Genomic DNA, 13484 nt, shown 5'->3' with positions numbered 1-13484 from the left:
GAGGGAGAGTTAACCTCAAAGTAGTGCAGTTGAAAGACTGAGGACATGGGTAATTTGCTGGGAACACAAGGTGTTGAGTGCACATAGATATAAATAAAGAAGGAAAACAGGGGAAATGAAAGAAAGGAACACACCACCTACAGCAAAACTTGTTCTCAGAGCAATAGGGAACAAGGTTAACACAAACAATATATATATCTTAATAGGAGAAAAACACCTGACATTTTGGATAGAGTACAGCATTTGATTTTTATATTGCAGGCATAGGGAAACTTGAAAACTATAAAAATGTAGGCATTTAGCAGACAATGTTAACCATACTGACCTAAAAAGTGCAAGATAGCAGAAAGCGGCATGAACCCTATTCAACCAATGACTTGACAAGGCCAAGTAAATAGTGCTAAGAAAACAAGTACTATAAAGTAACTGCAGTAGGATAGCAGATAAACATAAAACCTAGGATGTGTCCTGGATCAGGTCCTACTTGAAAATCTCCTAAGCATTCAAGGCACATGGATGTAACTATGTAAACAAACAAATCATGGTGTTTTGTTTTGACAGTATATCAATGTTATATTAGCAATAAAATCTTTTGCCAATTATTTTGCCCATTTACAATATCCTCACGGCCCACAGGTTGGGAATCGCTAATCTAAATAACAAACTTGGCATCTGTGGATAATAAAACATCATACTGTACATCTAAACTGGATAACATTACATGACTATAATCTAGGCAACAAGTAGCCTACTGATACAAAGAAATAAGCACTAGGGCAGAAATACAATTATTAATGAATTAATCTATACCTAATTTGAACATTTTCCATGACGACCACAGTGATAGTTCTTTTAAGGTTGGCAAAGACACTTCCTGGGCAGGTTTTCTGCCTAATACCTCATTCATTCTATTTTTTTGTGACAAAATTAAGTTACCAAAGACAAGACACTCTTATACACTCTAAAATGTACTCAACAAGATAAGTTTTAGTTCCAGATGCAAAAAAGTAAAACAACAAACAATAATTATATGAAAAAATGTCTTTATTACAATGGAACATAACCCAACATACACAAAAAAAATGTAATTGGATGCTGACCAGCCCTCTCCTTAAAATAGTCAATCATCTTACACAATCCAGAAAAAAAGCTTTACACTAATCAAATAAATAGTTTTTTTAAATAATCGAATAACAGAAAATGAGGGTTTACAAACAAGTTTGTTTGCAAATTACTAATTCACTTTTATAGAATATTTTCAATTGATTGCAGATTCTTCGTATTTATGCAGAGATGCAAGTACAAAAAAATTACAAAATGAAATATCCAATATTTCCCTCAATGCTTCACATGTGCTACTGAGAGGGAGAAATCACCAAGTAAATCACCAAGGTCATGTCAAAGACATAAACAGAACTGAACACCACTGAAAACAAAACAGTGAATAGTTTTTTTCCCTCCACAACAGAATCCAAATAATAATGTGGGTGTTTCCTTTTAGTCCTCTCGCAAATAAGCCTCATGTATCTCATGCTCCTCGCCATTCTTGTCCAGGAAGGAAGCATATTCTGCCATCCGTTGGATCTCTTCAGCCTTTACCTCGGCTAACTGCTTATCCGCATCCTTCGATATTTTCCGTGCCTCCTCCACCTGGGACTGAGCCATCTGAACATTCATCCGTGCAGTGATGGATGCCTGCTCAGCACCTGCGAGAACAGAAAAACAAACACACTCTTAGCCACGTTGCTGGGAGAACAGGGTGAGAATTGATAGATCTGCGATCTTGAGCCCAAAAGGCATTAGGTGATGTCAAGCAGGTGCATCTGTCCATCATCTCTGTTTTGTTCTAAACCACGGGAACTGGAGTCCACCATGATCTGTGGCTCTTTCTTCATCTCGTCTCAAAGCATTACAGAGTAACAACTACGGGGCCATACACTATCTTCTAAGACTTTGTTTATACTGACAAGTCAATGTCTTTCTTAGAGACATTGCTGGCTGTGATCCTCACTGTTTCGGGAGGCTGAGAATATCAAGTTCACCACTTGAACCCTAGCATCCCTCTTCTGGGGGGAACTTTCAAAACAGCACATCTTCAAGCTCACAACGTGTCGCGAGAGATTTTGAATAGAGAGATAAAGCAGCCGTGGGGGACCCAGGTCTACTCAGTATTAGTTAACCAAGTATAGAGGATTTAAGTGGTTAAACTGACAATCATTCTTGAGTAATTATGGGGCCAGGCTTCCAGCATGGACCCATATTGTTATTCGCATTATTCCATTTCTTCTTCTGCCACTTTTGGCAGTTCTGGCTGAACCGTGCAGTCGCTTTTTATGAAACTCGGCCATATGATAGATGGTCATGAAAAACGATCAAGAAATAATTCTCACAATCTTTCGTCAAAAGGTGGCGCTATAGCACTCAATTAAAAAATGCCAACTTTGAACAGGTACAACTCATGCCGTGTTTGACCTACAGCCATGAAACTTCGATGCACACATGCGTCTCCTCATGCTGAACAACTTTCACACTCTGACTTTTGACCTCTGACCTTTAGATCTCCCACCATTTGGAATTATATGAAAAACAGTTAAAACCTATCTCCTCCTGGGATTTTTGAGTAATCTGCACGAAACTTTTTACACATGAACTTTGGACCTATACCAAAAAACGTTTGCAAAATATCTTCCATAAGTGAAAAAATGAAGCTTTAATGAGCCAATGAATATTGCAGTTTTATGACAATTATTCATCTGCCCCTAACACATACATGCAGACTTACCATTCTTTGAAACTTTGCAGAAATGTAAAGGGCCATTCCAAATATCACTGAAACCAATCTTACTCCAATTGGTCAAACGGGGGCGCTATAGCAATTTTTTGAAAATTGAAACTTTAAACAGGCAAAAGTCATGCCTCGTTTGGCCGACAGCCATTAGACCTGCTTACACATGTGCCTTGACTAATGAGGAACACATCTATCTCGTTGACCAGTAAGCACCGCCCTTAGATTGTCCGCAATCTTGAGCAGTTTGAAAAACACTTAAACCCAGGATTTTTCAGCTATTTGCGTGAAACTGTATGATCTGTGTGATCTCCTTTTTCACAGGTTCTTGTCTGTTGGTGGCTTCTCGCTTAAATGTGTGCCCCACAACCTGAAGGTCACCAGTTCAAGCCTCACTTGGTGCAGACTTCATCTGAGTTGCATTTCACACAACATGACTATCAATGAATACATCTGCAATTGTTAAAGATAACATGAAATACTTAATTGAGTGTTTTTTACATACAGCTGATCTACAATCTCACAACTTTTCAGATAGCAATGAGAGTATGTTTTTTCAATGTATAACATACTTCATTGTGAAAATAGCCAATGTACAATCTGACAACTTTTAATGGTTTGTGAGCTTGTAGATCGGCTACTTTCACTAATTTTGGTTCTGAGGAGATGTACAATTTCTTCATTGGTAAATGGTTTGTGAACGAGTGATCTTAGTGTTAGTGAAACAGGGGCTTGGGTCATGACAGAAGGCAAGAGTTTGTGATCCTCAACAGACAATATCAGCCTGGACAAAGATATAGCACTATAGGTAGTGTTGCAGCTACCTAAGAGTGCTTCATGACCGTAAGGTTGCCGGTTCAAGCCTCACTTGATGCAGACTCATTTAAGTTGAAATGCAAAAAACATGACTCAATCTATTCCATTTCCATGTCTTTCTCTTCAATCTATTCCATTTCCATGTCTTTCTCTTCAATCTATTCCGTTTCCATGTCTCTCTCTCTGTCTCTTCAATCTATTCCATTTGTCTCTCTCTATGTCTCTTCAATCTATTCCGTATCTATCTATCTATCCCTCCCTCCCTCCCTCCCTCCCTCCCTCCCTCCCTCCCTCCCTCCCTCCCTCCCTCTCTCTCTCTCTCTCTCTCTCTCTCTCTCTCTCTCTCTCTCTCTCTCTCTCTCTCTCTCTCTCTCTCTCTCTCTCTCTCTCTCTCTCTCTCTCTCTCTCTCTCTCTCTCTCTCTCTCTCTCTCTCTCTCTCTCTCTCTCTCTCTCTCTCTCTCTCTCTCTCTCTCTCTCTCTCTCTCTCTCTCTCTCTCTCTCTCTCTCTCTCTGAGGGGTGGCCATAGCTGAGTGGTTAGTGAGCCCGCCTAGGGAGCCAGAGACTCTGGTTGCCCCAGGTACGATTCCAGGCCAGGTCAGCAAATGTGTCGATGAAATGAAATTTGTCCCTGAGCAAGACTCTTAACCCCTAATTGCTCACAGGCACTCATTGGAAACAAGACCGCAAGGACTTTCATGAACTGACCTGTTAAAGGAATTATCATTTCTCTCTCCTGGCCCCATATTATCGCTGCTTGCAGCTATATTATTAAGTTGCAGTTCAGTTCTTCTCTGAGATAATTTTCTTTTACATACCCGAAGTATACGCTGCTTCGGATGCCATTTCACATAGGCTGACAGCACCCAACCAGGTTAACTCAAAGCGCTTGCATTCATCGAGTCTGTCATCAGCCTGTCAGGTCAGAGGAGTACAGATTAAGTTTCTAGACCTGCTTCATGTTTAAGACACTACACGCATACATGTTTAAGACACTATGCATACAGTACATATATAAAAAACTGACAGTAAAGGAATAGGTGTAAGCATGACATTTGAGTATAAGTTGAAGTTCAAATTTCTTTCAATCATGATATCATTTCTGGTTTGTGAGACAAACGCATACATACCGCTGCACGCTGGCCAATGATGACTTGCCATATGGAATCCTCTTCTGCAGGGGTCAGTTTTCCCAATGAGGCCAAAAAACGTCTCTGGAGGGCGATGAGAGTGTGCACAGCCTGTGAACAAAACAAAAAATGAGATACAACCAGTTGCTCTTAAAATATGAAACAGTTCAAACTATTTTAGTATTTCAGTTAATAGTTTCTTGTGTTGATGAATGGTGAATGAGACACAGAAAGCTAAATGTTTACCACATCTAAGGACAAATCAACCATAAGACACAACTCAGATACAGTATGTATGCTAATGCTGTACTGTAGGTTAAGACAGGTCAGATTTATGCTTCTTTGAGAACATATTGTGCAATGTGTCACTTGATAAAATAAATCTGACCTAGATAGATAGGTCTTCAATCTATCTATCTATGTAGGTCAGATTTATGCTTTAGTGATAAAGTATTGTGCAATGTGTCACAAAAATAACATTGTTGTGAGACACACGACTTTCTTGGCACTAAACTGCCAGATTTTAACTTCAGAGAAATGTTAACCATTGTGATCAAAGTCTTACCTTGGAATACTCTGTAAGGGCATTTATATGAGCCAGGGTGGTCTGTGAGAGGTAAATGCATGAGCTGTCTGTAACCATTGAAGCAGCTCTTCTGATGAGGGAATCATGCGAGAGGTTTTCCACTTGCTGCACAGAGAATGAGACAGCACATTTTTATTATAGAATTAGATTAGTGATGCTGCTCTTTATATAACAGATAATAAGTTGTGTTTTTTTCCCTCTATTTAAAAAATAATAATTTAGAGTAGCCAATTATTTTTGACTCCTTCTTTCTCCCCAATTTAGTCATTGTGCCAATTGATTCCTCCCCACACACATTTCTGGAGCAAAGCAGGATGCAGTGATGCACCACAGTGGATTCAAACACACTACCTCTGTGGTGGTGGGCAGGGACTTTACCCACTGCACCACCTAAAGAGTGTTGATATTCTGAGCGTCACATTAGTGCAGTTGCATTGCCCTGACAAAGTATTCCACTATTCCTGATGTGTTTAGTTTACAGTGAAAGTGACACCCTAAAACACGTCTCTCTGAAAGACAGGATTGTGTTATCTGCATAGTGTGCATACAGATAACACAGCTGCTACCTTTTCAACATGGTAAAATCCTTCATTTTACCTTTTGTAACTCGGACAGTGCACAATTTACAAATACCCAGTGTTCCCTCTGTCCACTTGTACACTCATGAGGAATTAACCCACCTGTGTGAAAGGGACAGCACACAGTCCAGTGCCGACGGTCAAAGACGCCACACCAGTGCGCACTACATCTGTCAATCTGCCCAACCTCTGGAATGTAGGCCTCTTGTTACTGACCAGGACACTCGCAGTACTCCTTTAGAAAGAAAGAAACACACATTTTAGTAATATATACAGCCTCTGTCATCCACTAGCCTATACAGTAAAAATCCTCATTTAACTCTTGAGTGTAAACTAATAATAGAGGAATTTTCTGCGTATGAGCTTTCTGTATGAAAACAAATAACGACTTCCTTGTTGTAAGACGAATCTTACTAAACCCAAAGACAGCGGTCGATGCACATATTCTCGGTTTATTTGAGCCAGTTACATGGTTTCAAAACTTCAATACAGTTATTTATTAAGAAACGATTTAAAATAAAGTTGATTCAGTTTTGTATTGTCATTAAAACCTACCTCAGGAATCCAAGGCAAACAGCAGTCCTCCTGAGCGCAGCCATGTTGGTGCGCAGTAATAAAATGTCCGTTCGACTTTGCAGAAGTCCTCCAGCAGCACGGGTGGCGCACATAGTACACTGACGGCGGGCAGCTTGCATTTTTGCAAAATGTATATATGTTACGCAAATAAATTATTAACACAAAATATTAAAACAAATATATATATTACTTAATCTGTGGCAATGTAATCTCTCTGTATATTGTTAAAAAGGCAAGTTACTTCTTGTTTTTAAACACCTTTTAACTATCTGTTGCCATCTACCGGTGAAATCAGCAGATTCGTTTTGGTCTCAGGTGGAATGTTCCCTCTAAAGGTAGCTGGAGCTTTTAACTGCAGTCTGTGTGGAACATGGGTATTTATAAGGCATTGGCAGCACCTTAGCCTACGCAATACCATGCATCGATCTGTTGACGTTGGCATGGGACGTGCGTCTATTTGATACCTAGACTGAAGGGGCCGGTTCAAACAAACAGTATACGCATGGGTGGAGATTGACTCTGACTGGTTTACTGGTTGATGTGTGTGTTGTTTTCCTGTATTTGTACAGTAGTCTGTCTGCATACAGAAGGTTACATGCATAGACTGTACAGTGGTGTAAAGTAACTCTTAGTACATTTACTTATGTTTGTTTTTTAACTTAATATTATTTACAATAATGACACATCTGTGGTGTTACAGGTCAAAATGTATGACATTTATGTCAGGAAAGAAGGTAAAAAGTCATTTCTTTTTCATAAACCCAAACTTTATTTTCCAAATCGAAAATATAAATTGACCCATGACGAAGACAATGAACAAGGACAAGTTTCTCTCTCTCTCTCTCTCTCTCTCTCTCTCTCTCTCTCTCTCTCTCTCTCTCTCTCATGAACTATGAATGCCTCTCACTATCACCTTCAATTGTACATTGGCAGGATAGATCTCTTGGTGATGCCAAGTTGGCTTTAAGTGTTAAGGGTGCCAAGGGTGACAAACATGAACTATGAATGAATGCCTCCTTTGATACTATTTCCCCGTAGAGCTGGTTTGCTAAATCTTCATCTTTATTGCAGGTGTGTGTGTGTGTGTGTGTGTGTGTGTGTGTGTGTGTGTGTGTGGTGTGTTGTGTGTGGTGTGTGGTGTGTGTGCGTGTGTGCGTGCGTGCGTGCGTGCGCGTGTGCGTGCAAGCGTGTGTGTTTACACGCATGAATCACAGTATGTGATTGCTTTACTGTGCTCCTTTACAGATGTGTTTCTCACATGTGTGGCAAGTGGTACTGGTTCTTATGTCCTTGAGGCTTGGGTTCGGGGCAGCCGCTGGCATCATTCAACGTCATTCTTCCAGTCTTATATTGCGCTGATCAGAGCAATGGTCACCGACTTATATATTTGAAATGTTGTAGTAGAAATGTTGTAGTGCCCCCTATGTGTGCAATTTAGGCTTTTTTGGTGTGACTATTGTCATGGCAGACCCCTGAACAGCATTTGTGCCATGTTTGGTGAGGATTGGAGCAATGGTGTGCCTGAGGCCGCCAGGGGCCCCTGACGTGGCCCCTGGTGTGACTATTGTCATGGCTGACCCTTGAACAGTGTCTGTGTCAAGTTTGGTGTAGATTAGGGGGCACGGTGGCGCAGTCGGTAGCGCTGTCGCCTCACAGCTAGTAGGTCCTGGGTTCGATTCCCGCCGGGGACGCTGTAGGCGCTGGGGGCGTGTCTTCTCCTCCGCGTCATCAGCGCCCATACCCTGGGTGGGGTTGGCGAAAGGGCCTAATCTGTGTGGAGTTTGCATGTTCTCCCCGTGTCTCCCAGGGTAGTTAATACCCTCACAATAACATGTAGTAATCCTGGTCGCTATACCGCCTCCCCCGTAACAGCCGGGGCGCCTGATGGAGGGGAAGGGAACTGGTTGGAATAACGTGTTCCTTCCACACGCTACGTCCTACCGGGAAAACTCCCCCCTGTCAGGTTACAAGAAGGTCATTTGGCTCTCCTGCATTGAAGGAGGCGTGAGCCCTGCCCTGGGCTCCCTAGGCTGGTGGGGGGATCACTTCGGGGGATCACTTTTGGCACTGGGGATCAAAATTGGGGATCAAAATTGGCACTGGGTGAAAAAAGAGTTACAAAATCGTGGGATTAAAAAAAAAAGTTTGGTGCAATTGGCTGTGTCTTTGGCCCCCAGCTGACTATTGACTATGACTATTGTCATGGCAGACCCCTGAACAGTGTTTGTGCCAAGTTTGGTGCGGGTTGGAGCAACGGTACGCTTCTGGAACCCAGGGGCCCCTGGCGGGGCAAATTGAGCCACACTTCTCTGCCGAGACAATTTTGACCCGTATCACCACAGATTTACAAAAATATATTAATATTGTTTTTGCGTTAAAATAGCTGAGGATATCATGACGTTGTGTTCCAATAAAGAAATGTAAAGCCTATGTACCTATTTAAACTTGAAAACGGGTCAAAAATTACTTTAACACTTTTTTTTAAAGCTCATTAGCTGAAATTAAAGGGTACATGTCTTGTACATACTTATTATCACCTTATCTGCTGTTTTTACTTAACAAAAATAAGTATGACTCGCCAGAACTAAGCAAACAATATCTGAAACGAATTTATCTTAAACGTTGAGATGATGGACAAGCAGTATTTGTTAGAGGGTTAGGGACATGCATTATCCAGTGAGTGACAAAAATGTTGTGACAGTCTAGAGTAGTACAGCTTTGTGTACATTCAAATGTAATTGAGAGCAAAATGAATGAATTAAATGCCTTTTTTATGTTCTTCCTGCAAATTAACAAATGGGACAAATACATTTTAAAATCATGTTTGGAACTTTGGTTTTGGTTGTCCTACATATTTGCAAAGTCGAAAGTCCCTTAAACATGACCAGGCTGTTGAACTTCATTTGAGACACATACATCACTTAACTATGAATGCAATTCTTTGGGATTTCAGTTTTATGATAAATAATTATTCCCAATATTACACTGATACAGCATGAAAGACTTACTAATTACATTTATTATTGTACTCCTATCAGGTCATTGTTTCCTGTCCACTTAATTCCACAAAGGAATTATGGAATCAATAGAATAGATCATAATTGTGGTGTGGCAGAGCAAGTATTTTTCATAAGAACAAGACCTGGACACTGATTCTGTCATACTGTCATCCATTTATTTCACAAAGCACCAGCCTAGTATAGTAAGTAGTTTAGTAGAGTATTAGTAATCTCACAAATCACAATTACATAACCAAAGTATGGGGCTTCAACAATCTGATAATCGCGGTAAGTCACAATCTTCATCTAGTTGTACCATGATCGAGTCATGATGGAATTACATTTTTAATAACAACAATGGATTTTTCACAGGTCATAACATGGTAAGCTGCAGATAATACAATTAAAAGTGAGTATACTGTAGGTGTACCAGTTAGAAAGGATTGACAATACTATTGACTATTTCCAGTACTTGCTCCAGTGCATATCTAAATCAAATGGACTCATTATTCATTAAGTTAGCTGTATATAGCTTTCTTTAAGCTGCTATGGCATTGTGAATAGTTTCCATTGAGCCTCTTTCAATATATTTATTGTGTATTTATCTATTGTATTTCTTTCCTAAGGAGATAGGGCCAGCGCCATATTTAGACCCGTTTTAGGGGTGCTCAAGCATCCCCGAATTTCAGGCCAGCACCCCTAAAACTAAATTAAAATGAAATATATAATTAAAACTAAGTCTTCCACTTATTTTGACGGTATTACTGCCAGTGTGGGGGTGAAATGTCACTTTCATTTTCATTCTGACACTGTGGTTTTAAGAGTTTGGCATGTCCAAAGATATAGATTTCTGATGGGTTATGCAGTTGCTTAATTTCAACTCTGTTTCAGGCTTGGTCAGCTGTCCTCTGTAACTATAGGCTGTTTACCATCAGTAGTTTCATTTTCATATTCATGATAAAAAAGTGCCATTCATGTTTTCTCCTTTACTGGATAGTCTGAACCTGAATGTCAGACCAATTATGGTAACCTCCTCCAGTATCTCTGAGCTAACTATCAACAACAGGCCAGCCTACACAGTGACAGCAGTCCAACTATCAAAACAAACAGGCACAATCAGAAGCAGTACAGTCCAGTTTTATGCATGTGTGCCTGTGGTATGTCAGAGCAAAATTTGGAATGCTGTATAGCTTACAGTACATTGAATTATAAAACCAGTAAAAACATATTAATAAATCGTAATTTGTCAATAACAACAACTGCACAATAACATATTTTAGATCTGAACCTTTTGTAGGACTCATACCTTTATGGAGAGAAAGGTATCATCTGAAACTTAGTACAATCATATTCACGGAGCCAAATTTGTGCCAGTAATATCTTTCCGTAGGCCCTTAAAGTGTACTTTCCAAGTTCCCATATTGAAGGTTGTTTTAACAAAAAAAAAACAATTGTGTCAAGAGTCAGGCAAACCATGCCCACAACAGCATCTCTATACGTCTCTCTGACATTATGTCTGATTATGTAATGTTGACCTTGACCTTAACTGTGACCTGTTCGACCCCAAACGTTAATCTTTTCAAGGGGCCTGGGTGGGAGTGGTGTGTGGTGTGCTACTGAACATTCCCTCCAAGTTTCATGACAATCCTCCCATATTAATACAGCGCTGTATTAATAGCACCCACTGCTCCTTAAAGTTAGGATGAGTAAATGCAGAGGACAAATTGCACGTATGCTGTACAATGACAAACAAAATATCCCAAAGGAGTGCTGTCGTTTGCTTGTCTTTGTCACATATAATTACTGTAAACACAATAAGATACTGTACATAATGTGTAAAAAAAACAATTAGTGGAGGTACTGGCAGTGTGCATGCAATGTTTTGTGCTGATTGGTCCGGTGGTTTGCGAGATTAGCTAACAAATACGCACACACACACACACACACACACACACACACACACACACACACACACACACACACACACACACACACACACACACACACACACACACACACACACACACACACACACACACACAAAGACCCTCATAGATGGATAGCCTCCAGACAGCCACACCTGACACCACACAAAAGAAAAATCTAATCATGTGGATATTGGGATCCACATCGGCACAGCGTGCCTCAAATTGTGATATCGGACTTCACGTGGCCAGCCCATGATATCAATGTCAATGGTCAAGGTCCAAGGCTTCTTTATTAGTACATCCTGTGTGCGGGTATATAAGAGTAACATTCCTTAGATATTGTAGCAGCAAAAAATAGCTAATTATATGGCACAGCATTTGTTTTTGCTAATAGTGTAGCACAATGTTGCAACACCTCTGTGGCTGGGGTTCCTCTGATGCTGGCAACACATGAAAGTAGACTGGCCTGAATCCAAAGTAATTGTCATCGCCAGCCAGGCCTGGACAGTCGGGATGCGAAGACTATGTTTTCGTCTGTGTGTGTTTGTGTGGCCGTCTGTGGGCAGCTAATATCCTGCACCACTGGAACGATCTGCGTGAAACTTTGCTCACAGATTTCAGATTCCATTCCGATTGTCTAAGATTGAATTTCAAAGTTTGTGGGAAGGGCCCGTTTTGCACAAACAGCCACAAATCATGAATCCCGCATCCGATTGGCAGTTGGCATGCAGCATCAAATCGGCCTCATGGTGGCTATAACAGGTCCCTTCACATTTCAACCAATAACTCATGATGCGACTCCCCTGCCCCTGCCCTGCCCACCATTTCTGTCTTGCACTCCCCCTTTCTTTTGTGTGTCGCCCAGGGGGTGCCAAAACCCTAACCTTTAACTTCACAAAAACTATGCCTAAACTTAAATTCTATAACCTCACAAACACTATGCCTAATCCTAACCTCAGAAACTATGCCTAAACGTAACCTCAAAACTATGTCCGCCTGGGCGAAACAAGAGAGAGTCCGTTTCTGTCTGACTAGGTTTTCCACCAAGTAGCGTTTTCTTCAAAACACACTTCTTGCTATAGGCCTACTACTGCAGATTGTGTCCAAAACTCGCGCAAATCGGTGCACATTATTCATTCGCAAATGCTACAAATGTCATTGTTTGTTGCACCAAATTAAGTACATTGTCATGCGACAATAACCGTCAAACACGGTTTTGAAATTCCACAGGCCTACTGTTTGGCTGTAATTGCCTTCAATGCTTTGTGACTATTACTGACACACAGCCACCATTTCTAGTTAGACACTGAGCAGGATCTGTCTGCACACCTGTTGTGCATCGATCTAATCAATGCACACCGGATATAGGTCACCCCCACCACAAATAGTATAATAAACTATATATAGTACAGTGCAACAACAAGGCACGCGCACACACACACACACACACACACACACACACACACACACACACACACACACACACACACACACACACACACACACACACACACACACACACACACACACACACACACACACACACACACACACACACACACACACACACACACACATCCTGTCATAGACAGATAGCCACACCATAAAACATGTTTTTTTCCAGACAAAGTGCTGACACCACAAAAATAATCGAATCATGTGGCTCTCAGTACTATTCACATGGGAATGGCGTGGCTCCATTGTGCCCCACTTCGTGTGGTCATAACATCAATGTTCAAGGTTCAAGGTGTCTTTATTGAAGAAAAAGGCAATCTCCACAGACGATAGGTTGCTCTGCTTATTTTAACTTTCTTTATTGTCTTTATTGTCACATATTGTGTATAGGTACATAAGAGTAAATGTATTTGTTTCTGGTTTCCTCAGATATTGTAGCAGCAATAGTAATAATTACAAACATATATCATAGTAGAATATGTTAATACAATTGGGGTGGTTGTATTTAGTCTCGAGTCTCAACCTTTGACATGATCCTGTTTCTGGTTTGACACAAATTTAGACATGTAGGTCAAAATTCAATTTCTCCCCAGAGCAAGCAGGCAGGCATTAGCTCAGTGGTAAAAATGTCT

The 13484-nt window shown here is 40.7% G+C and overlaps 1 protein-coding gene across 1 annotated transcript; it reads right to left on the bottom strand.

Moving 5' to 3' along the window:
• Nucleotides 1-1026: 1026 nt before the first annotated feature.
• Nucleotides 1027-6589, bottom strand: diabloa (diablo, IAP-binding mitochondrial protein a; the record flags this gene model as incomplete). Its single annotated transcript, XM_084064271.1, has 6 exons — nt 1027-1706; nt 4419-4515; nt 4731-4841; nt 5296-5421; nt 5997-6129; nt 6450-6589. The coding sequence occupies 6 exons, from the start codon at nt 6587-6589 to the stop codon at nt 1498-1500; spliced, it is 816 nt and encodes a 271-aa protein (XP_083920397.1). The 3' UTR covers nt 1027-1497.
• Between the last annotated feature and the right edge of the window lie 6895 nt (nt 6590-13484).

The sequence above is a fragment of the Gymnoscopelus microlampas genome, assembly GCF_963454915.1.
Source record: "Gymnoscopelus microlampas genome assembly, chromosome: 8".
Lineage (NCBI taxonomy): Eukaryota > Metazoa > Chordata > Actinopteri > Myctophiformes > Myctophidae > Gymnoscopelus > Gymnoscopelus microlampas.
Note: the sequence above shows the minus strand (reverse complement) of the source record. Positions and strands in the feature narration are given on the sequence as shown.